The sequence below is a fragment of the Daphnia magna genome, linkage group LG8 (assembly GCF_020631705.1).
Source record: "Daphnia magna isolate NIES linkage group LG8, ASM2063170v1.1, whole genome shotgun sequence".
In the NCBI taxonomy this organism is placed as follows: Eukaryota; Metazoa; Arthropoda; class Branchiopoda; order Diplostraca; family Daphniidae; genus Daphnia; species Daphnia magna.
The window spans coordinates 9,051,304-9,075,452 of record NC_059189.1 but is presented as its reverse complement, the minus strand read 5'-3'; the positions used below and the strand labels follow the sequence as shown (position 1 = coordinate 9,075,452).

Here is a 24,149-nt window from a genome sequence, read left to right as displayed (position 1 = left end):
CATAAATGTTGCTGTTGTGCCTGTTCCGGTAGCAACTCCTCTCTCGTGCACACCTGCATTTCCAACTACCCGTCAATATGCAACGTTCAAGCGGAGGAAGACAATTGATCCGAATCAACAGAAGACAACGAAGGCAAAAACAACGAGATTCCTACAAGAACAAATATCTGAAATAACAACTCCAGCGGCTCTCAGCATCATTCCCGCAACCATATCAGTGGGCGTTCCAGAACCTGTAATTCGGAAATCAACGAGAATTCATAAGCGAAAATCTTTTGCTGACGAATTAGCCTTAACTTTGGATTCTTCAAGGAAGATAACGACAAAACAGCAATGCGGAGCTCAGAATTTCAAAAAAGTAAGCGTACTGTCTTGTTGGGTATTTTTTTCAGTTTTTTAAAATAATTTTTTGTTTCAACCGGTAGGAAAACAACTATGGTTTCAATGTGATGGTGAATGTGACAAATGGTTTCACCAAAAGTAAGTCTATTCAAAATTTGTCGGCGGAAATAGCAGACGAAACACCTAGCAGACGGCAGTTCTGGGACCTCTAATGTTAGACCATGTTAATACCGTCAAAATTCTGAATATGGCAGACGACGGAAGGAAACAATTCTGAGCGCGAAAAAAAAAAACAAACGAAGGTGGTATTCCGTACACAGTGTATAAGCATAGGGAGAAGTAGGCTAAATACCGTGATACACGTACTACCTAGTTAGTACGTGTTGCCGCGGCAGCAGTGGTTAGCGTCGCTAACTGAGAATAGGTTGCAAAAATGGCGCCTGAATTTAAACTACGAATCTGGGTCGGATTTTTATCGGGACAACGGGGGCGAACTCCACGATTTTTAAAATCGATTTTGACTCGATCGATTATGTTTTTATGTCGATCGATTGATTGCAATTGGGGTTACAGCCCCGATTAGGCATCCCCATACAACCCCGATTGAGATTGGGGTCCAAAAATTTTCACCCCGAACGCCCCGCCCTGAGCCCCGAGTTTCGAAACCCGATTGGCAAAATGCACCCCGATTAGGGTCGGGGCCGATCCCTAGTTGACACCCTAGCGGTGTTGTACAGTGTTGTCATAAGTGCAACAGCCGCTTCGGTCCCAACCCTACTCACCCGATGAAGGAGTGAAAAACATCTATTACCTTTCGGTAGTAACCGAATCTCAGGTAACTTTGGGCCTAGCCCTAAGCTCTAGCCCTCGGTCCCGGTGCAAATTTGAGTAGACCTAGACCAGCTAACAACGGAACAGACTGGCGCAACACAGAAAAATTTATATTTTTCAGTTTTTTCCGTATTGTGCCAGCACCTTCCGTTATTAAACTCGTCAAGGTCAACCCATATTTGCACCAGGGCCGATCCCTAGTAAACTCTACTCACTACTCTACATAGACTAAGAAAAAATGAGAAGGCTTCAAGAATTTGCTGAGACAACGTGATCCAAACCATCTAGTCGAAATTGTCACTAAGACCAGCTGAGACAAGCTGAGGTATCAGCTACTTGATACGACCATGGATAGTCTCTTTGAGATTTTGACGCATAGACGAAGATGTCTGAAGCAGAAGAAAGAATGTCATTAAAACTACATGCGAAATTGAGATGACACCGTGTATTTTAGCAAGGACTAGCGAAACCTTACCGTGTTTCCTTGTAGCAGTGATAGACTAGAACAAATAAATGTGCGAGCACAACTTATAAATATCGTTAATTCGTTATCGATACACTCTTAAATTGACGGAAAACAATAAATTATAACGAAATGAGGAAACTAATCGTCGGAAGAGATTCAGGTTACACGGAAGATTTCATAATTTTTTAGATTACAGAAATTTAATTCTATGACCTTTAAACAAACACTGATTTGGCACAGACGCCCGACTAAAAAATTTGTCATTTGTTTCGAGACTTCATGCTGGGTGTCTGGTGTTTACTGGATCATGTGGCGCTTTGTAGATGCAACTTGGAAGATAATTTCGGGGTTTAAATGATCAATCGTCATCAGAATCGTCAAGGGATGCCAGTTGATCGCGCCACCAGTCCTGCACCTCGGTAACAGCCGATGCAACGCGAACGGCCAAAGCACTGGGTGGTGCCAGCGGAGGCAGCGGATGGCCAGGGCCACGGCTTGACCAGTTGGAAGAGGCACCACCACCAATGCTCGAGTATGGGAAGACCAGGACGTGCTGGCCGCTGCCTGTTGGACTGCAAATGGCAAAATAAATAACAATAATTCCGCTTAAGCAAAGAACACATTGCGGTGGATCAAAATTGCGAGGCCTCACCATGTCGGACTGGTACCAGGACTACACTCGCCAACAGAATGGGAAAAGCTGGAAGAAGGAATCCCTTTACCTGTGCCTTTTAAAGAAAGATGAATGGTGAAAAAAGAGCGAATGTTAAGAACTTATTTTGACACTACTTTGACGCGAAGGTCTCTTCTTCGGATTGGAAGAGACACCGAGCCTTTCCTTGTCGTATGTGGGCCGTTGCTGCGTAGATCCGTCACCATGACAGGGCGCGTAAAACAGGCGACGGCCACTGACGCTGTTGATGCTGTCGGAACGTGTGACCAGCATACCCTTCCGACGATGTTTGCCGCTACCATCCGTCTCCTAGAACGTAGGGTTCCAATAAGAATTCGTTTACGTTCACGTTGAATTAAAATCGTTTATACTTTCACTTCAGTCGCATCTCTTTCGCCCCCTCCAGAGCTGAATTCACGGTGTTTCTCTTCTTGTGCCTCTTGCAGTTGGTCATTAGTGGCCCGTAAACCAGCCAACAAGCTATTATGATCCTTCTGTAAAGTCCGACATGAAAATTTAAGGTGATGTGATGAAAGCAGAAAGGAAAAGACTGACCGCGTCGTGGGTATTCACAGTTTTCATTCGTTTCAAACAGGAATCCAACCATTGGCGGATAGTTTGCTTTGCCACTTCTTCTTCGATGAGATATTCAAGTTCTTCACGAGCCATAAGCTCCTCCAGTTGCAAAGACTTTCGGATGTCCACCGAACGATACGACAGCATACTAAATGTGGATTTATTTTAATTTCTCGTCTGATTTGAAATTGAGCGCCTTGCTCAATCTATTCTAATTCTAGTTAAATGCGATTACTTGAGAACATCGTGGAAAGTAACGTCCTCGCCATTATGAAGCCGCTCTAATTCAAAGCACATGTGTTTGAAGAGAAGTCGATCCTTTTGTGGATCGACTTCGAGACGGCCTTTCAACAGACGTAGAACGAATTTGACTTTACGCACGGGAATGACACCACGTTGGTTTACGTCGACGATATTCCACGTGTTCTGAAAATTGCGGATATCGGCGTAAGAAAGGAGAGCATCTTCCTCGTTCGAGTAGAATAGAGAAAAGTTCTCCATAATAATGGCTAGGAATAAAAAAGAAATTTGAATTGAAGTAGATTAATCGACTTGAACGGAATTGGAGGAACCCCCTACCGACGAGAAGGTTGAGAACGATATAAGTGATGATGACGTAAAAGGAACAGAAAAAGATCATGGCCGCTGTGAAGTTGCCACAATCGGTTTCCCAGTAATTGGTACCGGGCGTACAAAACGGCGGCAATACCATGCAATCGTGCATGATTTTGTACCAGTCTTCGCCCGTCACAATGCGGAACAGCATGATGATACCACTGGGTGTGCTACCGAAATTCGCCTGCCTTTACAAGCACAAAGCAAACAGTGTCAAAGATAGCATTTACAATATTTTGATCGGTAAATCTACCTTCCGACACTTTCACCGTACTTGACTGTGCCAAACAGCAGGCAGCCAGTCAAGGCGTAAACGAAGATCAACAAGAACATTCCTGGATGCGGTCGTGAAAACAAAAGTAAGTTAGGAGCGAATAAACCGGTTGGTATGGAAGAAAAAAGTATTTTAACGATGTACCCATGATGATGAAGAAGCTCTTGTAGACAGAGACGACGACAGTGAGCATCAACATTTTCAGTGTGGCGTGCTTGCCCGTTATGGTAAAGAAGCGCAGGATGATAGCCACAAAACCAAACGAATGGGACAAGTCATTCTACGAGACAAAGGCAATCGATTAGGAATAAAAGAGTAAATAAAAAAAAAGAAAAGAAACGATGCCATTACGCCCATGGTGTAGTTTGTGATGGCCCACACAAGACCCATTACGGTCACCAACGTATCGTAACGATTTCGTCGTGACTGCCAATAGCCGTGGGGAGTGAAAGCGATCATCTTCATGGACACTTCTGCCACAAAAACAAAGCTCAGGCAAGAGCTGATGGTGGCCAACAGTGAAGTGTGCGCCTGATCTTCGCGCCACTGTGTGATAAAAGAAACATCTCAAATGGCGCGAAGATTAAGAAGCTACGTGGCACAATAGTCTGTTACCGAGACGCAGAGGAGACTGCTATTCAATATAACCATCAGTGCGATGAACCTTTTAAAATAGATATGCTGCGTGATATCGTATATGAAAGCGCGAAATCTATGGCCCTCCGGACGTGGTGGTAAATGCAACGGCTGTGCGATCTTCAATCTTTTTTTTAAATCGCACCTAAGTCGATTTTGTCAATGTAAGTTGTTATTGGTTACATTTTTTTTTAAATATTCATTATTTAGCTACGATAAACTGTAACTTACCAACGCCGCTGATCAACAGTCAAAAGCGCTGTTCCTTTGTTTTCTGAATAATTGGCAATAACGACGCCGACAAACAGCGTTAGACCAATCATGCAACCCAAAAAGACAAAGATGTGGATGTAAATTGCATGAACCTTAAAATAAATAAACCAGATCATTTAGTGATTTAAAGTTTTTCATGAAATAACTTAAGAAGATTTTAAAATTTTTATTACCGGTCCTAGAGTCTTGATAAGAACATCACGGATGTCTAACCAGCCTTTAAAAGATAGAACTTCAAATAAGGCTAGCATGGCGTTGCCGATGCTATCAAAATTAAAGCGCCGCGGATTAGCCCTGAAGATAAAATACATTTAATAACCCATGGTCCTGTATTAAGGCGTGAACATTTTTATCTCACCAAACGCGGGGTACTAAAATGGCCGGATGAGTTTCATTTTCGCCGGGCGCCAATTTCATTTTGGTAACAAACACTTTGCGGAGGAAGACGCCAACGCAGAGATCGCGATTTTTAATCTCTGAATCGTTGCAACGGGCTAACCTTCCACCGTAGAGTTGCACGCCATAGCTGGCGAAGACAAACATTAAAACGATGAGAAGGGTTGAGACGAGCAAAATTTCCTTGAAGCCACGACAAAGTTCGCAGACAACTTTTCTCATGTGCGGTACTAGAATAAAGATCCGCAACGGTCGTAAACAGCGTAACAATAGCAACAATTGTGCGCTTGAATTTTGGGGTACTACTTTAGGCATCCAACACAGCATGGCCAAGCCGACCTATTCATCACAAAAAATCGAAAGTTACTACGAGAAAATGCTTCCAGGAAGAACTGGGCTTACGGCAAAGGTAAACAGATCCAGAATACCAGCCGCATCTTTGAACAACGCTTTCGGAGTGAAGAAGAGTCCATCTGCCAGAATTTTCAATCCCAGCTCTAAACTCATAAAGACGACGAAACCGAATTCTGCAATTTGGAGTTCACGATGGTCACAAAGACGATAGCGCGGCGTCTCAAACATCATCGACAGACATGACAGAGTCGTGACGAAGATCATGACCCAATCCAAGTAAGTCACCAATCCCACCAAGTTGCTGTTTAGAAACAAACGAAATTTGTAGAATGAATTGAAACGATGTCACTTAAATGAAAGAAAACGAACTGAAATCGTTTGTAATGCAGTTTGCGCTCTTTGCCCGTGATGGGATCTTTGAGGCGCGGACAGTATCTCGCGTAAACCATGCGCTGGCACAGGCGTCGAAACCCGGATTCACGGGGCACGAGGAACAGCGGGGTGTCAAAGTAAGGATGATTTTCACGTAGATCCTCTTCACGCTGGTTCCTAATATCACAAAACAGAATGATTATTTTACATATATTTTTAAAAAACACATTAGACTAACCGACGCATCTCGGCCTGTTGACGTTTGGCTTGAAGTAGTTTGATGTCGATATCAGGCGTTCGTCTGGACGTTGACGTCCGGTTCATCGCACCTAGATCGCCATTTTCCTTTAAATGTTCGTATGTCTGTTTAATCTTGACTGATCCCCTAAAACTTCGATGTCCACCCCTGAAACAAAAAATAATTAACAAGAGAAGAGTATACTACATCAAAAAGGATCCCGTGAGACGTTAGAGTAATGATTCTACGCCATAGGCGTACTTTTTCAAATCCTGACGATTTTTCTGGCCTGCAGCGCCTTGTTTGACAGTACCAATAATTGGAATAGGTCCTGAATCACCCAAGAGCAACCGTTGATTGTTCGACTCACTAACAATAAATTTGATTTACCGATTGAAGTTTAATGGTAAACATTTTCGCATACTTGATAATGCCCGTGATGGCATTTTGCTTTTGATTTGTGCCCGCAACGCAGGTAGAAATGACGCTGTTCAGCAAACGCAATGGCTGTTTCTTTCGGTATAGCACTTTCCCGTTGCCCTTGCTTTCATCGTTGCCTTTGTCGATTGGCAAGTCTTCATCGTCACCCGTCTCCAGCATGAACTGACGGACGAAACTGTCTCGAACCTGCAGTTAATAGAAAATAGTTTACTGCAAACAACTTTCTACAACAGAGTTAAACAGCCAGCACGCAGGCATCACCTTGGGCAGATTGAAATCCGATGGAACCTTGTGAAGACGAGTCATCTGAGGGCGATCGGGAAATTTTTCGAAAAGTCTCAAACGACGTGGAAGGGTTTTCTTGATTTCGGCACTTTGTTCACGCGCCTTCAATTGTTTTAATTTTTTTATGTCTTCATCCAACTCCAAGTTATCGAGAATGACGGCGACGAACAAGCTCAGCACGATCTAAATGGAAACAATTGGGTTCAGTTAAGATTTCAATGCCCAAACTTTGATACTGACATACCAGCGTAACGAAAAGATGGTAAAGAATAAAATAAACAGCAACTATGGGTACGATGGTTTCACTTGTACGCAACATTGTTTCGTCCATTACTTCCACCCAGGCTTCTTGCGTCAGAATTTGAAACATGGACATGAAAGCCTGCAAAAATTGCAATGAATATTGAGGAGGAGGGCAAAGAATAACTAGTCTACCAATCACTAGGCAACTCACCTCTGGAAAAGTTTCAAATTTGGTGAAGTCAGCCAAAAAACAAAACAGCTGCATCGATATACTGGACGTGATGATGAGCAAGCACATGGTGAAAATGATAAGACTGCCCAGTTTCTTGCCAGGTCCGAAAATTTTGTAAACAAAGTCTTCTAGTAAAGGTGATGCTTTGATTAGCCTAACCACCCGTAAAACCTGTTGAGCAGAAATCAGAATAACTTGTGATGTTGTGTTGATGGAGCAGGGACTCTAACGAACTTGAAAGTAGGTCAGAACAGATAGATAAAATTGGGGAAGCAAGTGGAGTGTTGTTCCAATGACCAAGAGGAACTCAAACTTGTAAATGGTACGACCATAATAGTCACGGAAGCCAAGACACCATATTTTGAACAGGGCCTCCAAGTTAAAAAAGACGGTGAATCCCACCTAGGAGAAGGTCAGTTTAAAATTTCTTGTCAGTATATCAAAATTCAGAAATAATAAACGAAAATTACCTCGATGTAGTAATGTTGTTGGTAAAAATCACTGCGAGGACGCCCATCGTGTCTGAAACTCATGCTGGCCGTAAAAAGGCCGTTTGCCAGAATGGCCGCCATTAGAAGTAGGTGGTAGGCGGCTGAGTTTAAAACCGGAAGGAAGAGCATGACGGTGCGGTATTGATGACGGGTTGCATCTGTCGGTACTAGCTTCCATCCACGGTCATCCCCGCTAATGATGGGTGCACGGGCATCCACAATATCAGCCAATTGCGAACCTCTTTGGCCCCACATTTGCTGGAACTGGACTCGAATCTCGTTGAACGTCTCCGTAATGACGGCAATAAAAACGTTTTTGACAAGCCAGCTCAGGAAGAAAATCATCGTAGTAAAATACATAAAAGCTCGCCAAGCCGGTAACGTGTCCACTGCGCGGTACATAATAAATACCCAACCTTCTTGAGAGAAAGCTTGGTATACTGTGAAAATGCTGGTGGCTGTATAGAACGAAGGCAAAGATTTAGTTCAAATTCTGCCGCTAGTTATGCTGTAAGAATAAGCTTACCTATTTCGTCAAAGCCATTAAATCCTAATTTGTATCGTGAATCTTTTAATTTTATGCAGACCGTTCCTTCGGGACACTAGACAAAATGGTTTGTATTATTGTAAAAAAATACAATTAAAAAATTTGCCGCCCGATAAGGGACTTGAACCCTTGACCTCAGGATTAAAAGTCCCGCGCTCTACCAACTGAGCTAACCGGGCTATGCACATGACGAATATTTTAAACGAGTCATACCTGATACCCAGATGAAGAATCCATGGAACAATATGTATCCGGTATGGTGAGACTGTTAACCGTAATGTGGCTGTGCAAAAGCAATCAAGTATTAAACACAATTTAAACATTTTTCTGGAGATTACTTACTTAAAGTCAGTGTCGTTTAGAATGCAGTGATTACGTAATTCTCCAAAAAATTGAACACCTAGGAGGCCGTACAACGACATGAAAAATAGGAAGAACAACGTTACGTTATATATCTGTTGACCCGAACGCCTGCATATCAAAGTTATTAGAAAAAAGACCATAGCAGATGGCGGTGTTACACAATGTTTTTACTTGAATATTTGATTGATTCGCGATTTCGGCATGGAAAACTTAAGGAAAACGCGAATAAAACGGATCATGATCAACGGGCGAGGAGCGCGGAGAATGGAAAGATAAGCATATGTCGACGATACAAGTGCCGTAAGCTCCAACGCCTGAAGAATGACAGAGATCCACAGGAAGAACAGCATACTGGTGTCAAACAAACACCAACGGTCTCTTAAATACGAATCTTCTCCCTATAAAAAAAAAAAATAGTTTTGTAAGCCGACGGAACACTTCCTGTAGATATTTGTCTACTACCTTTAGCAAACTACGCGTATTGATCTTTACCACCATTTCAGCGGTAAAGAGAAGCCCGGTGGTTAAATCACAGGCAAATGTAACGGGACGTAAAAAGGGATATAGTTCGAAGGTTTTGGGCGTATTTAGAGAAACAGAACAGAGGCAGAGTAAAGCGCTCATCCGCAATAGTCGTTTCATCCATAGCTAAATTAGGGAAAAATAGATACCAACCATGGAAACAGATAAGCTTTTTCTTTTTTTGGAAGAAAAGAAACTGGAATTTACCTTATTCATCCAATCAACACCAACTGATTCATTGTTAGTTTCTTCTTGGGCTACCTCATAAGGAAGAAGTTCCCCTCGCAATGACTGCTTTCTGCCAAGCATTTTATGGGTTTCGACTGTTGTACTGTCAGTGAACAATTGGGATGTTTTGGGAAAACATCTTATCCTGAGAAAAGAAAGAAATTAATTGTTTGTCTAATTTCTATTTTTAGTTTCACATGATCTATCAAATAAAAATAAAGGCAGCACTTTCAACTTTCAAGTCATGGTAACCTTTGAGTAATCTTAATTTTTTAAACACAAGACAAGCAGGTTTTACAACTGGACACTGATCTAACATGGTTAATAACCTAGAAAAGTTTTCATTTTGTTTTTGTTAATGTGTTGGAGGATAGACGTAACCTGCGCAAGAAGACCGACAACACTGACAAATATAAATAAACCAATGACTTCCTATCGCACATGTCATTCCTTATTGAAGTAGGTGATCTAGTTAAAATCAGAGAGTTTGCAATTAAATATAATGTAAAAATAACAAACCACTTTTGGCCAAGTCATCTCATGAGCCTGGCGAGATCCGCAGAGACGCAGAGATTCTGGAGATCCGAGGAGAACACGTTCGTTTATTGATTTTACTCAGGTTTGTTTGTACCGCCACATTGCCGCTTCTGACAAAAAAATAACGAATGCTGTCTGCTAGTGCCGGAGGCTACGACTACGACTCTACGATCAGGAATCAGGAAATCCGAAATGGCAACTACAGACTGCAGTGAGTGCAGTCTACAGCTCATCACACAAGGACGAAGGACGTGCGCGGCAATTTTTAAAAAATTGCTTTCTGACTACAATAGGCAAATATTGTCTATGAAACAAATTTACTGAAATTTATTTAGTTTACAGAAAAATTTTTAATTTTCGAACTGTGTTAGAAATATTTCTTAGTCATAGAACCGATTGTTACCAGGTTGTTACTTGATATTTACTTGAGACTTATAATAACGCGTTCATTATTTTGGTATTAAAATGAACATGGCTTGTTTTTTCTCTACTCCGTCAGTTTACGCTCCCACTAAATTTGAACAATCATTTTGCGAAAATTCTTGAAATTTAAAAAAAGAATATAATTTTCAGTTAAGTCAGAGTCAGTTTTAAGTGCAATAGATCAACGAAATATTCTTTTTTTCAACGTAGTTATCCATTGGCTATTGTTTGTTGGTTTTAATTGAAATTTTGGCCGGAATCGAACTGTCGAACCCGAAGTCTCGAAGCTCGAACTTGCGTTCTTGACTTCTCGAATTCTTGTCACTTCACTCTGTCAGTTCTCATTTCTTAGTTGTCATTGTCAAAATAAAGGAGCAGAGTCATAGACCCCTGGTTCCTCCACTATGGCTATTTTCCCTCTCAGAAAAGGGACCCTCTTCCGTGGTTCTGCCATCTGTCGACAAATGAGTTTCTGCGTTGAGTCAGTCTATAGCTCTGGTTGAGTGAAACAACACACCTGCAAGGCACTGCCACCGGGAGGAAAATCACTCTTTCGCCCCGACCGCCCCGCTCCAAAACTCCCGATTTTTTTTATAGTAATCCCCGCAAGAGGGTTTCTTGGAGGGTTTCTGAGAGGGAAAATAGCCATAGTGGAGGAACCAGGGGTCTATTAAAACTTCCCCGATTTAAATGAATCGGGGAAGTTCGGTGCGGGGATTTCTCTTTTCGGTGCGGAACGGTGCTATAATCGGTGCTGCACCGATAGCACCGCTTCAGCCATAGGGGGTTAGTCTTACCAGTGACCTTGAGTTCTGATAGGGCAACGAGAATCACGTGACTAGGGTTACATTTTGTTCTTGTTGGCCGCAGGGCAACTGCCAATTTAGATCACTATTCATTGATAATCGGGGAAGGCACCGATCACCGATATCACCACACCGAGCACAGAAATCACTTCCCCGATTAAGATTATCCCCGCACCGGATCGACTAAAAAGCTCCCCGATTGGCGCGGGGCCGAGCGCTAGAAAGGAGGTAGGAGCCACAGCTGTAAAGTTTTATGTGGCAATGTTGTTTATTCACCACTGGCGGGAAGTCATACATCGGCTGCCGTCAAAAAAAAAAGAACAATTAGCTAGCTAGCTCTGGCAACTACAAAGTATTTCGGTTTTTATTAAAGGCAGTCTTTCTGTTTCTAGGATTTTAATATACTTAAAAGTTAGTTGTGGCTCGTCTTTTAATTACAAAAAATGAAGAGGATGAAATTTGCCCATGTCGAAGGGCATACTGACCTTACGTATTCGGAAGATGGCTCGTAAATATTTTAATTACCTTGGCTAGGGAGTGCTACTTGGCCTAAAAACTATAACGTCGTGTTTTGTGATTTTTAAAATTAGAAATATCATAACATGTGGTGCTGATGGAGATTATCGTGTTTGGAAAGGATATGAAGATGATGATCCTGAATGTATTCGTGTTGGAGATGAGGCTACTGCAATTACTTTTAAGGTATTGGGGGAATTTTATAGTTATTTATTTTGTTTAAATTTTTATTCCTCTTTTGTATGCCACTGCAGAATGAAAAGATTTATGTTGGGACAGATATGCATGTTCTACAAATTTTTTCACATCCTGACAACCAAACTGATGGCATTGTAACACGGTTTACTTCTACAATTACTCACATATCATTTAACAAAGATGGTTCCAAAGTTGCAGCTGGTTCAGGGTTTGTTTAACAAAGGATTTATTGTCTCTTAAGAATTGTGAGAATGAAAATGTCTGAATCTTTTTTTAGTGATATGACTATTAAGGTTAAAGACCTAGCCCCTTCCAGCAAGAACAAAGAAGTTGTGTTTACTGGGCACACAGCACCAATTCTCAGTGTCAGCCTTGATCCCAAATCTGAGTTCTTGGCAAGTTCTTATCCAGATCTCCCCCCCCCCCACTCCTAGTATAATGTATTAATTTATAAATATTTCAGGCATCGAGTAGCTGCGACGGAACCGTCCGCGTCTGGTGCCTGACTACCAATGAACAGGTTCAATCTTGGCAATGGGGTCCTAAGAGTAACGATTTTAGCAATTCGCCTTCGCTTTGCCGCGTCCATTTTGAACCTACGACTGGTCGTTTCCTGGCCATTCCATTTTATCAGTCATCAACGGTCAAAATACTGGAGAGAAAAACTTGGAAGGAGGTTGCCGAACTTGCTGACCATCGCCTAAAAGATGTGATTTTAAAACCACTTTTATTTTGATAAGTTTTAGGTTATTTATTTTGGTTTTTGCATGGTTCAGATTTCTATTTGTTGCTGGTCTACATGCGGCAAGTTTTTAGCAACCGCTTCTAAGGCTGGTGATATTCTTATTTGGGATATGCAATCAAAAGCTGTGATCAACGCGTATCAGCATGAAAAGAAAACACAAATTTGCAACTTGGCGTGGAACCCAGTCATGAACACTAACAAAGAGATTGCATTCTGTGATTGCAGGGGTCACATTGGCCTTTTGGACAATGTAACCTCTCCAGATGGAAAGACACAGCAAAATACAAAGGCTTCCAACAGTGTTACATGTGTTGGTGATGAAGATGACGCAGAAATATCCATAAGTCAGATTAAGAAGAATACTGGATTTACTATAGACGAAGAAAATGGAAAAGATGTCTTCACGGGAGTTCGATCATCTCCTATGGGTAGGTTTTAATATTTTTTATTTGAAATGATGGTTCGGTTAACTTAACGATTTACCTCCGCTATGTTTTTTGTATGTTAGAATTTGATGTCCTCGACGATGTGGCCTCTAAGATTAGCAGCAGACCTTCTAGTCCCTTAGCCAGTACTTCCAGGCGTCGTTACGCCCCAAGCAAAAAACAAGAGCCATTTCAACCGGGATCATCTCCAGATCATCTTCTTCACCGTTATATGGTCTGGAACAACATCGGAATCGTTCGTTGCTTTGGAGAAGACGGTGATCAGACGACCAGCAACATTGAAGTCGAATTCCATGATACATCCGTGCACCACGGACTGCACATACCCAACACTTTGGGCCATACCATGGCCGCACTCTCTGCTCAAGCACTCTTTTTGGCTGGTCCGGCACTAGAGGACGGATCTAGTAAGCTTGTCTGCGTTAATTTTGCCGCTTGGGATGGACATAAAGAATGGACGACTACTTTACCTCTCGGTGAGGACGCATTAGCCTTAGCCGTCGGTGACAGTTGGGTGGCCGTAGCCACTTCCAGACGATTATTGAGACTCTTTTCAAATTCGGGTCTCCAACGAGCTGTAATCTCGTTACCTGGTCCGATCATCTGTCTCGCTGGTCACGGTCCAAAACTGTTCATGGCTTATCACGCTGGAATGGGTAAAGAATCTTATTGTTGCGAATTGAAATCGGTAATTTAACTTTCGCGGATTGACCAACAGGCATGGATGATGAACAATCTATCGGTTATGCACTCATGAACATCGATAAAAAATCTCCCATTGGTTACGAGTGGCTGGCCAACCCGCAATTGCTTCCTTTGGGTCCAGAATGCGAGTTATCATGGGCTGGTTTCAGCGACGAAGGAACACTGTCCACAATGGATAGCAGTGGTCTTCTTCAAGTGCAACTTCGTCCCGGCATGTGGATGCCTTTGCTCGACACTAGACAAAACGTCAAGGGCAAATCCGATCATTATTTTCTTATCGGGCTGAGCGAGCTGGAAAAATGCGTCCGTTGCGTGCTGTGTAAGGGTGCCCGTTACCCTCCCACCTTGCCACGGCCCAACATAGCCCTACTTGACGTCAAATTGCCATTGTGTGACGTTACCAATGAGAAGACACAGCTGGAAGAAGCCCTAATTCAATCATCGCTACAAATGCAGCTGGCCAGTACATTGGATCAAACTGGATTCGATGTAGACGACCCTCGAGACAAAGCCGACCGCCTATCAAAGGAATCTTTGATGAAGATGTTCGCCGTCAGTCACACGTCTTTGTTTTGTGTTGTTATTAAAAGCTGATGATTTTTCTTGCCGATTACAGCTAGCCTGTCAGGCTGAACGAGAAGTCCGAGCCGTGGAAGTGGCCGACTGGATGCTTAGCGAACAGTTGCTGCAACTGGCCGTCAAATACGCAACACGGGCTAGGAAACGACAGCTAGCTAATAGACTTACAAGCATGGCTGAGCAACTTGTCAGTGAGCGCGAAGCTGAGGAAACGCTATTGCTCGAATCAACTCGTTCTTCATTTCTGTCTGCGCCGAATGCTTCCCATACTTTGGATGAAGACAGGTAATTATTGCACAACATGTTGAAACTCGTCGGAGTGACGTAAAACTGTTTCAAATTAGGGATATGTTTGCTTCTACACCTCCCATTCTCGAAGTTGAGGGTAAGCAAAATCAACAGAGGAAATGATTCAAAGAATTGACAGCAATGCGTTATTTATAGACAACCCAATTCTTCAAGCAAAGCAAAGAAAAACTTCTGTTGCTGGAGCGGCACCTATAGACGGCGGTAAAACGATTCGCCCGATGAGTCAAAACAGGAAAAACCCTTTCGCGAAAAAGACTTCCATCACGGATGATTCATCGCCGGGAGCCACACCTTCTCCTCGCGGTTTGGCCGTCTTTGACCAGCCAAAAGTAACACAAACGAAAACAACGACTGGGCCATCGAAAGAAAATGCCAAGACTAAAATGACCAAGCAGCCGACGCTCTTCGGCATGAAAAAAACGGCGAAAGAAGTTGCACCATCCCCTCAAGAAATCTCACCAGAGTCCCAAGACTCTTTGCCGATTCCAGCCCAGCAGCCTCCAAAAAGTGGGTTTATGCTTTGGTTGGATCAAAACAAAGCCCAACTTAAGGTCGACAATCCTGAATGTAACGAGGCTGAACTGGTTCGATTGGGAGCGCAGAAATTCAAAACCCTGTCAGAAGAGGAGCGACAGGTATGATTTTTCCAGTCGCAGTTTTCTAACGAATCGTAACGTAATATTTCTTCAATATTAGAAATACACGCGCAAGAGAAAGTCTTCCGGGGATGCAGAACAGCCGGATGAAACGGTTAAAAAGACGAGACCGACTCTGGCTGAAAGACTTTCGACTTTCGAAGCCTAAATATCCAAATTTATGTAAATCCAGTAAAATGCCTACTTCTGGGACTTCTATTTTTTTCCCCCAATGCTATATTACACTGTTTAAAAAATAAAACTAATCTTATCAAATAATTGTATGCAGCTGGTCCGCTTTGTCGATTTATGTCAAAATTTTAACTGGAAAGCTCTTGGCTATGGGGACGTATCGGTTCCAGTGTCCAACTACCATCGCCTTTGAGGTGCAGCAAGTTTTTGTGGAAGGCACGAAGTGACTCACGATGGCCGACACTAATTAGAGTTATGCCCTTGTCAACAGCAGCGCTGTACAGCAACTGTTCCATTTCCATATCCAAGGCGGAGGTAGCTTCATCTAAGAATGCCATGGCAGGTTTGTGGTACAGCAAGCGGATGAAGGACAAGCGCTGCATTTCGCCAGGTGAAAGTACGTCATACCTTATTTAAAAAAATAATAATAATAATGACGATAATCTCATTTTCCTTAATTTTTAATTTTAGTACCAATTCCATTCGGCTGGCCGATCCAAGCCACCAATGCGAGTCATCAATCCATCAAGCTTCATCTTATGTAGGTAACTGAGCAATTCTTCCGTTTCGTCATTAGGAATCAGGTCCAAATCGACGCTCAGGGGAAACGTAATCTAATTCGGGCAGAGTTTGTTTGTTTTTTTTTAATCAAAAGGGATACGCCCCTTTTACGAAACATACCTGTTCCCTAAGCGTGCCGTCTGTCAAATAAGGTTTCTGAGGTAGAAACAGAACGCCACACGGTCCGGGTGTGCAATGGGCAGTCAAGGTACCACGATTGAGTTTCCAGAGTCCACGCAACAACCGCAGTAAACTTGTTTTCCCTGCCGAGCTGCTGCCAGTGATGAGTAGGCTTTCACCTGGTCTCAAATGCAAGTACAACTCCTTGACTAGGTCTTCGCTTCTGCCGGGCGCTTTGAATGCTACGCCCTCCATTAAATAGCCCTCTTGTTTCATGTCGTCCATCGTGCCGACAGAATTTTTCTTGCCAACGCTGACCACTTTCAGATCCCTTTGAAAAGGAAAGAGAATTAATTTTTTAAAGTAAGAATTCGAATATGCACATAGAGAATGCGTATAGTATGTACCCTGGAGTCTCGGCATCACTCCGGTCGTATAGCTGTTGAAGTCGTTCAATCAGCTCGGAAACACGATGAGTGACACCGGCAAGCTGACTGTGAAAAGCATAAGATATGCTAATGCCATACGAATTATACATGCTATTCTAAATTAACATACGTGACACTCGAAGATAAATCAACCAAAGTGCTGAACGTTGAAATGAGATAGATACAGACGAATGCGTTTTGGCTGATGAGAGCACTGAGTTCAGCGGATGAGAGTCCGTCATAGCGTCCGGAGAAGATGGGTACGGCCAGCGCCAAGTAACTGATTATGCTGCCAAGATAATCGAACATGTTGACGGCCAAATTGAGGAAAAACTGCCGGCCATAGAGGCTGTGTTGAGTTGTAAGCAGCAAGTCTAGTTTATTATTGGTTTTCGATTCTTCTAGTCTAGCGCCAGTCAGGAAAGCCAACGATTCGGCATTACTCCTAATTTGCATATGTTTGTACCTGTGTCAATAAAATTTGCATGATTAGTCATTCTAAACTTGACGTAAATAATGCACGCACCTAAAGTCACCCTCCCTGCGTTCGTTTCTTACCACCCAAGCCACAATAGGTGACATGAGCAACTTGTTCACAAACGTTCCAACAATAAAAAAAAGGAAACATGATGTTGGGCCAACCCATCCTGTCCTGTAAAAAGGTTACCACAAATGATTATCATCTAAGCTTTAAAAACAATTTTTTCAGTGTCCATTATTACCCAACATAGGCTTTGTAGCTATAATATGCAATAGTAAAAGGAGAAACTACAACTTTTATGGCAACACTGCTAAATACAAGACACAAAATGTTGATGTCTGCAGTGATTCTCTGGTCCCTAGATATAATGCTTTTAGTTATTCAAAGATTGAGTACACAAGTAATTGGTCTTACGGATTGTCTACAAATTTATCAAGAACATTCAGCTGGTAGTAGTTGATGTCAGTAAAATAAAGACGATGGACAGCTCTGGTGAGAAGTTGTCTCCAAGTCAAGTTGAGAACCTGAGAAATGTATGTTTTGATGGCTTTGTTGACTGCTACTGCTAGAATTATCCCCACACTTCTAAGAGTCTGGTTAATGAAACCAGGAAGGTCCTTTTCCCCCAAAACCTGGTAGAAGCCACTAGGTATCAGACCAACACCATAAATTATGAACTCGTCTAAGAAAAAGAAATATGATTTTGAGGAGTGAAAAAGAATAGAAAATGTGTATTACCTAAAAGAGCCACCAAAAGTAGTAATGAAAATAATCCTAGTGGTAGTGAAAACACTCCAGGAAAGAGAAGATGTTGAAGCCTCCAGAAACGACGAAAAAAGTTGACGTTGAAACCGTGATCTTTGCCATCCTCGTCATCCTCTTTGGTAGTCATATCGAGCGCAATGGACTGACGTCCGCTCGGACTGCTGCGTTTCCCGGTGATCGCTTTCAAGGTCCAACGTCTCAGTATCTGGATGACGTTATCGCGTCATTATGATACAATGCCTAAAGCGAAATTGATAGCTTGTGATCCACGTATTAGAATACCCGTCTCTCAACAAGCTCCTTACTGCATTACTTACATAAAAGGTAGTGTACACGTTAAACGAACAATACTAACCGGCTTGTTTACATGATGGCATGTCTGCTATGCAGCGATGCCTTTCAACATTTTAACCATTTGTTTTTATAACTTGTTAGGCACAGAATGCGTCTAAACTCTAAATGAAACATGAAAATAAGGCATTCATACGTCGAACCAAGAACGTCTGTGAGCAGGACTTGACCAAACGATGTTGTTCCGTTTCAAAACAAAAGGAGCAACAGCTCAAAAGGAAGAAAAGGATTGCGTTTTTACAAGATGAAAAATGCCGGGTCGAGCAGTCACGTAAGTAAGTAGATGGGGTGAGAAAAAAAGGATTCCCCGTTGGCTAACCTCCGTTTATCGATTGAACTGAATGTTGATATCTATTTGGCAGTGTGTTGAGGCGTACGCGACGGCGTAAAGAAGTTAAGGGAGAGCGCATGAGCAAAACACACGTCCATGGTTTCTTCAAACCCTGCTGCGATAATGTTTGGTAGAGCGGATTTGAGAGTTTGCCAGGGCCGTTGACGGGCCGAGGCTAAGAAACTCGTGCGTGCATTCTTTCCCGCTCGATATGAAGCCACACATTTCCCGCTCTGTCCTCCGACTGTAGAAAACAGCACGAAAAAAAGAGAGAGAAGAACAGAGAAAGAAAACCCCAAGTGTCTGTGTGTGTGTGTGTGTGACACGTTGACGAAAGGATATCCAGACAACAGACGGGAGACGACACATTATAAAAGTGAAAATGTCCGTCAGTTGTCGGTTGCTATTAACATCGTCCAACAGCTGAAGAAGGTAAAGATTTTCTTCCTCTGTGAATTCTGTTGTGTCTAGACAGGCATATTTCGTGAAACAACAAGCCACTACTTCACTGTTTGGGTTTTGCTACTATTTTGGCCGCCATTAGAACCCATGCCATTGTGCAATTTAGACGTTGTTGTCCTAAACGATGTGTCTGTGTACGTTTGCTAGGACAAGTGGGGGAAAGGGTGTTGGTGGTGAAAAAAAAAATTGTTTCTTCCCCTCCCCCCTCGCCTTCCGTCAATATTTATTAATGAGCGCACAGCTGTTTTGCGCACCTGCCGGCTGTTTCTGTCTGTACGAGAATTTTTTCCGTTCATTGTAGCATTGCGATGATGCCCGAGCAGCACATACAGGTAGTTTACACACTTTGTTAGAAACTTGCTAATAGGTGAAAAGTAGAAGTGAAAAATTATGTACTCGACCATTGAAAATAGCACGACAACCACAACAACTCCTATTCCCGGTCAGTATACGTTTTAGTTGAATTCCGCGTAATGTAAAAATTAAAATGACATAAGCTTAAATGTGTGCTAGTAAAGATACAGCAACAACAACAAAAAATGTACATACCTGTAAATAGTAATAATAATAATAAATACAGTAGGTTTTTGGATGGAGACGGAACCGTGGTGGCCCGGTTTGGTAGTGGCCGTCGTTAGCAGTTTGATTCTGTTGTTATTCCTCGTCACTCTCCTCGTGCATCACTTGCCACCGTTACAGAAATGGCTCCTGCCCGTCCTCACTCGTATCGCTCCACCAAACAAACCTGCCATTCCGCCCCAAACGACTTCGGCTGGCCATATCCAGTCTGACAACGGATCACCTCAACAGCCTCATCCTGCGCTCCATCCCAGGTAAAGATCCCCTTCTAGGTTGTCTGTTATCCGTATTCCAGGGTGTTGAATATACTTACAGGAGCCGACCATCCCGTCCTAGTTCACTGCCATGTTTGCCGGAAGAGAAGTTGGTGTATTGTCCGTCATCGAGTTCGGTGGTAGCAGTAGCGGCGGCCGCTGCGGCTCAAGCCGCTCAGGCAGCCGCCATGCCTCATCGACCCCATTCGTTCTATCCGCCGGACGAAGAGGACGAACCCGGGGAGGAGGACGACGATGATTGCACGACTCCGCAACAACAGCCGCCCCTATATCCGCCACAGCAACGAGGTCGTGTCCATCACAAGCTCAATCTGGCCCTGCACAGGTGACTATGACTACCTTACCTTTACCTTGTACAGTACAACCACTTGCCTGTGGGAATGACAGCAGGTCAAAAGGACCTAATCTTGTGTGGTAGGATCGATGTCGTTTTTTTTAACCATCGATCAGCTAAACCAACAGCTGCTTTAATGTGCACAGGGACGAAAAAGAGGCTGTGGCTCGTCAATGAACCTCCCTTTGCTGCGAGAGCACAGGAAAGGGAGGTACCTTTCATAGTGCGTCATGGACTGCAGATGAGATTTATCGATTGGCTTCTCCTAGTAGATGTACCTATACACCTAGATATTCCCAAGCCATTGCCATCCTATTGTTTTCCTCTTTTCTTTTCCAATCTCCGTATGTTTTAGTTTGTTGTTAGTCGCATGGTTATCATCTAGTAACAAGATGAGAAGACAACTGGGAGGGGGGAGATCTCGTTTAATTGTCTGTGGACATTACAGTCCATTTTTCATGGCAGCTTTTTCTTAAATGTTTATTTATTTTTTAACTAAGATTATTTTTTAAAACATGGGAAACCTATTCACTCTAGCTTTTTCGGATGGGTTGCGTTCAAGTCTTTGATGAGGTAGTCTCCATGCGAATAAATTGTTTTTGTGGCCAGGTCGGACCTTGATGTACACGCGCCGAAAAAGCGATAACCGTTCGATATTACTATTAAATAGACGTACTGTATTGCCGATGAGAATATAAAGCCGCCCTTCGCAGTACACAAATGCGCATATACCCCGTAAAGAGCGTAACGTAACACGAGTCAGGGAGATACAGAAACAAGTACAAGGAGAAAGTACACCGTTAGAACCTTGAAACTATTGATTTCTGTTTGCTCATGTTTCCCTGAAAACTCGGAACGGCATCAGTAGCCCAACGTCTACATCCATACACAATGTTCCGTGCATGTAATAGAAATCGGCAACATGTAGTACCTACCTACCTACCGTATAGTTAATAACGCGTTAGTTATGGGCGCTAATTGAGTTCTCCCCCGTCTATAGTGGCCGTCCCAAACATTTAGCCTCGACATCTACCCCATCGCCATTAAACCAAAGAAAGGCAATGCCAAAAGTTAAAGAGTATCTATGAACGCTGTGTGCTGTGTGAATAAGACAGCGTAGATCAAGTGGAGCGCGTCATCTAATTGTGTGTTGTTGTTGTTTCCACCTTTGGTGTTTCACCTCACATGTGTCCAAGTGATGGATCAGAGGCGAGTAATTCATCATCATCGGCTAGTGCCGTCAACGATTATCCGGACCATCTTCCTGCTTCACTAGGAGCAGGATCTCATCATCACCACAGCCAACAACATCATTCAAACGAGCAACAAAGACGTCACCATCGATCATCAGACGAAGCCGTTTTGAGGCAGCGTGCCGCCAATCGACAAGATTTGGCTCATCAACAGCATCGCCATCAACGACTCGTCGATCACGACGATATCCAGCGACTGGATGAGTGGACGCCGCCCACCCAACGGCAATCCAGCTTGGCCGAGACCGACTGCGATGTAAGTAACCGTTCGACAGCACAATCGTCGCATGCCATCCACGACGTCAATAATAGCTCGAGTAGATTTTACCCCAACGACGTCGTCCTAGATATTCCGCCCACCCCACCCGTAAGTAACGATATACCGCATGAAACTATTTTAATGTAGTCAAACTGAGCTGTACGTGCACTGCATCTAGTTTAGATCTATTGATTCTTTGTGCCATGAAAATCTGTAGTTTGCATGTTTGTTTGTTTGTTTTTATGTTTTTTGTTATGCTACACATTTATTGGTAGTCGTCGACTGTTGGCAGCACGTTAAAGTCTAGTCGGACCCTAAGCCGCAGTCTGGCCGTTTTGACGGCAACCGGCTTGGACCGCATTCGCTCCATGATCCATCTGGACACGGATAGTAGAGCTGTATGTCTCTCCCTACTTCTTTTTAAATATTTTTTTTTTAAATCAATCCTTGAATTTGAAATTTATGTCACTACATTTGATTTGCAAAAAAAAATAAAAATAAAGGAGAGCATGATTGACATGACGGACATGTCCAGCACTTTTGGCGAATCGGAATCGGTGACGGGATCAGTCATTCTACCCGGTCCCAACAGGACTGCAAACAAAGCCGTGGCAGAAATGGGCTTCTCTTACAATTCGGCGTCAGGTAAACTGGTGGTCCGGCTGGTGGAATTGCGCCAGCTGACTTCCGCCAGTCGCAACACATCCATCCAGCTGAGATTACTTTTGCTGCCCGACCGGAAGCAGCGTTGCAAGAGCAAATTGCGTTACATGAATCAAGATGGCAGCACAGTGTCCCTGATGGAAACGTTCGTTTTCAACCGAATCGAGCCGGGCGAGTTAAACAGCACGGGCATCCGTCTGCGGCTCTACTGCTCGGAACGACTCCGCAGAGAGAGGCTCCTTGGGGAGGCTTTTGTCGGTCTAGCCTCTATGACTCTCGATCATCAAAGAGAACAGTCTCTTCTTGTCGCCCTAGAGACCAAATCCGGCCCGTTCAAAGTAAGATTTACAAACAAATCTTGACGACGTTCCAGTCACGCACGAAGACTCTCACCTTTTTTCTTTTCTTTTTTTTTTCGATCTCTCTTTTCCCCTGACGTGCTAGAAATCATTGGCCGCTTTGGGGCGAAGCACAAGTAGTAGCAGCAGCCGAGGCGACATTAGTCCAACGTCTATCGGCCCATCGGAGCAATGGCCACCGGAGATGATTCCACCACGTAACGGCATTCCGGAATTGTTGCTGGGCCTGGCCTACAATGGGACGACTGGTCGTTTGTCTGTGGAAATCCTTAGGGCCGCTTCGTTACGAAGTTGGACGTCCAACAGGGTACCAGATGCTTGCGTGAAAGTGATGCTGCTGACGCAAACGGGACAAGAACTCGGACGTGCCAAGACGGTTCCCAAGAAGAATTCAGAGGGTGGACCTACCTGGATGGAGACGTTCGCTTTCCAGGTGACGCTCTTCCAGTTGGCCGAAGTGACACTGCTCATCTCAGTTGTGAATAAGCGAAGTTTGAAACGTCGTGAATTGCTGGGTTGGATCTCGTTGGGTTTCGATAGTTCCGTAGATCAACAGACGGAACATTGGCAGGAAATGAGAGAGGCTGCAGGTGAGCAAATATGCCACTGGCACGCCCTCCTGCCACCTTAATAGATTAATACATATACACAGAATATGCAGGAAAATTAGAATATGATGAATTTCTTTTTGAATCTCCTCTTTTTCTCCATTGTGATTCAAATTCCTTTTTTTAAAAAAAATCTTACAAAACAAAACAAATCTCTATTTGATCGGTGGTGGTTTTTATTCAAATTCTCTTTTTAAAAAAATAAAACGTTCTTTCTGCAAATATTTAATATAAGAAACATCACCTTTATACGTCCAGTAATTACTTTAATTCTTGTCTCGCTAAACTCTTCAACCTTTGACAAAAAACAGTTGTGTTTTGTTCCTTTGGTCAGCATCCAATCATGTGCACGTTTTTTTACATATATTATACATATACATATATATCTTTATTCAATTTTGTACTTACCACATGTGGTACTCATGGATGTGAAAACTCCACAAACAAACCATTTGTCTATAGCCTTATATGAAGAAAAAAAAAAGAGAAACGTATCTGCCGGACATGCACATTATTCGATGTCAAAGACTGGTCATCAATTATGAAATGATGACGCAAAAAGAAAAGTTTACTTCGTTCCGTCGTTCGTCCATTTTCATTTCTTTTTTTACCACATGCAGACAACAATTGATATCATCATATTTGGCAATGAAGCAAAGTGGGGTGGGGACGGTCAGCCAATCCGTTTTCTAATAACACTCACTTTCTTTTTGTGTAAGTTTAATCGATCGTAATATTCTAATACTATGTAGCACGAATATTGCTCCACTTTTTTTTACTGATATCGAACAATACAAAAACATTCCGACATACATTAGTCAATCTGTCAAC

General features: G+C 43.0%; 4 protein-coding genes, 1 long non-coding RNA gene and 1 other non-coding gene across 13 annotated transcripts; 3 read left to right on the top strand and 3 right to left on the bottom strand.

The window, feature by feature from the left end:
• The first annotated feature begins 1,080 nt into the window (after window positions 1-1,080).
• Window positions 1,081-1,708, top strand: LOC123475330. The gene is made up of 2 exons (XR_006650387.1): window positions 1,081-1,177; window positions 1,401-1,708. It is a non-coding gene; the product is annotated as an uncharacterized LOC123475330 (long non-coding RNA).
• LOC116929416 (sodium leak channel non-selective protein) lies at window positions 1,604-10,074 on the bottom strand. The gene is made up of 31 exons (XM_032936636.2): window positions 9,918-10,074; window positions 9,378-9,543; window positions 9,111-9,296; window positions 8,820-9,046; window positions 8,628-8,756; window positions 8,499-8,568; window positions 8,265-8,340; window positions 7,718-8,196; window positions 7,482-7,649; window positions 7,227-7,418; window positions 7,017-7,154; window positions 6,749-6,955; window positions 6,471-6,673; window positions 6,308-6,415; window positions 6,047-6,214; window positions 5,806-5,985; window positions 5,485-5,737; window positions 5,045-5,421; window positions 4,860-4,980; window positions 4,645-4,778; window positions 4,393-4,558; window positions 4,129-4,323; window positions 3,922-4,057; window positions 3,757-3,838; window positions 3,468-3,691; window positions 3,124-3,397; window positions 2,868-3,036; window positions 2,684-2,806; window positions 2,429-2,621; window positions 2,292-2,367; window positions 1,604-2,211 (listed from the first exon to the last, which is right to left on the bottom strand). The coding sequence occupies exons 2-31, from the start codon at window positions 9,477-9,479 to the stop codon at window positions 1,998-2,000; spliced, it is 5,370 nt and encodes a 1,789-aa protein (XP_032792527.2). The 5' UTR covers window positions 9,480-9,543; window positions 9,918-10,074; the 3' UTR covers window positions 1,604-1,997.
• Window positions 8,392-8,464, bottom strand: Trnak-uuu. The gene has a single exon. It is a non-coding gene; the product is annotated as a tRNA-Lys (tRNA).
• A 1,366-nt stretch (window positions 10,075-11,440) lies between the features above and the next one.
• Window positions 11,441-15,576, top strand: LOC116929423 (WD repeat and HMG-box DNA-binding protein 1). The gene is made up of 12 exons (XM_032936652.2): window positions 11,441-11,672; window positions 11,755-11,866; window positions 11,935-12,086; window positions 12,156-12,273; window positions 12,342-12,587; window positions 12,655-13,051; window positions 13,132-13,725; window positions 13,788-14,326; window positions 14,391-14,638; window positions 14,698-14,738; window positions 14,798-15,297; window positions 15,359-15,576. Exons 1-12 carry the CDS (start codon window positions 11,608-11,610, stop codon window positions 15,464-15,466), a joined length of 3,120 nt encoding a protein of 1,039 aa, XP_032792543.2. The 5' UTR covers window positions 11,441-11,607; the 3' UTR covers window positions 15,467-15,576.
• On the bottom strand, window positions 15,486-17,971 carry LOC116929436 (lysosomal cobalamin transporter ABCD4). Its single transcript, XM_032936676.2, has 9 exons — window positions 17,818-17,971; window positions 17,494-17,761; window positions 17,321-17,437; window positions 17,125-17,250; window positions 16,729-17,064; window positions 16,578-16,664; window positions 16,171-16,501; window positions 15,964-16,103; window positions 15,486-15,897 (listed from the first exon to the last, which is right to left on the bottom strand). The coding sequence occupies exons 1-9, from the start codon at window positions 17,969-17,971 to the stop codon at window positions 15,618-15,620; spliced, it is 1,839 nt and encodes a 612-aa protein (XP_032792567.2). The 3' UTR covers window positions 15,486-15,617.
• Window positions 17,972-18,027: 56 nt separating this feature from the next.
• Window positions 18,028-24,130, top strand: LOC116929429 (synaptotagmin-14). 8 transcript variants are annotated; one of them, XM_045177919.1, is made up of 9 exons: window positions 18,028-18,168; window positions 18,280-18,466; window positions 18,558-18,958; window positions 19,569-19,821; window positions 19,883-20,167; window positions 21,373-21,796; window positions 21,964-22,086; window positions 22,192-22,689; window positions 22,796-24,130. In XM_045177919.1, exons 4-9 carry the CDS (start codon window positions 19,580-19,582, stop codon window positions 23,339-23,341), a joined length of 2,118 nt encoding a protein of 705 aa, XP_045033854.1. In that variant the 5' UTR covers window positions 18,028-18,168; window positions 18,280-18,466; window positions 18,558-18,958; window positions 19,569-19,579; the 3' UTR covers window positions 23,342-24,130. The 8 variants fall into 8 exon arrangements, with proteins under 8 accessions (XP_045033854.1, XP_045033855.1, XP_045033853.1 ...); XM_045177920.1 differs by having other exon boundaries at window positions 18,280-18,470; window positions 19,572-19,821; XM_045177918.1 differs by having other exon boundaries at window positions 18,280-18,470.
• Window positions 24,131-24,149: the final 19 nt, after the last annotated feature.

Coding starts and splice junctions, on each gene's coding strand:
- LOC116929416 (XM_032936636.2), bottom strand. CDS start 9,479: ATGCTTGGCAGAAAGCAGTCATTGCGAGGGGAACTTCTTCCTTATGAG. Junction 5,422..5,484: donor TGGATCTGTTTACCTTTGCC/GTAAGCCCAGTT, acceptor TGTGATGAATAG/GTCGGCTTGGCCATGCTGTG. Junction 4,559..4,644: donor ACTGTTGATCAGCGGCGTTG/GTAAGTTACAGT, acceptor AAATCGACTTAG/GTGCGATTTAAAAAAAAGAT.
- LOC116929423 (XM_032936652.2), top strand. CDS start 11,608: ATGAAGAGGATGAAATTTGCCCATGTCGAAGGGCATACTGACCTTACG. Junction 12,274..12,341: donor ATCCCAAATCTGAGTTCTTG/GCAAGTTCTTAT, acceptor TAAATATTTCAG/GCATCGAGTAGCTGCGACGG. Junction 13,726..13,787: donor GGCTTATCACGCTGGAATGG/GTAAAGAATCTT, acceptor ATTGACCAACAG/GCATGGATGATGAACAATCT.
- LOC116929436 (XM_032936676.2), bottom strand. CDS start 17,971: ATGACTACCAAAGAGGATGACGAGGATGGCAAAGATCACGGTTTCAAC. Junction 17,251..17,320: donor AGCTACAAAGCCTATGTTGG/GTAATAATGGAC, acceptor ACCTTTTTACAG/GACAGGATGGGTTGGCCCAA. Junction 16,502..16,577: donor AGTGATGCCGAGACTCCAGG/GTACATACTATA, acceptor TCCTTTTCAAAG/GGATCTGAAAGTGGTCAGCG.
- LOC116929429 (XM_032936660.2), top strand. CDS start 19,379: ATGTACTCGACCATTGAAAATAGCACGACAACCACAACAACTCCTATT. Junction 22,087..22,191: donor TGGACACGGATAGTAGAGCT/GTATGTCTCTCC, acceptor ATAAAAATAAAG/GAGAGCATGATTGACATGAC. Junction 22,690..22,795: donor CCAAATCCGGCCCGTTCAAA/GTAAGATTTACA, acceptor CTGACGTGCTAG/AAATCATTGGCCGCTTTGGG.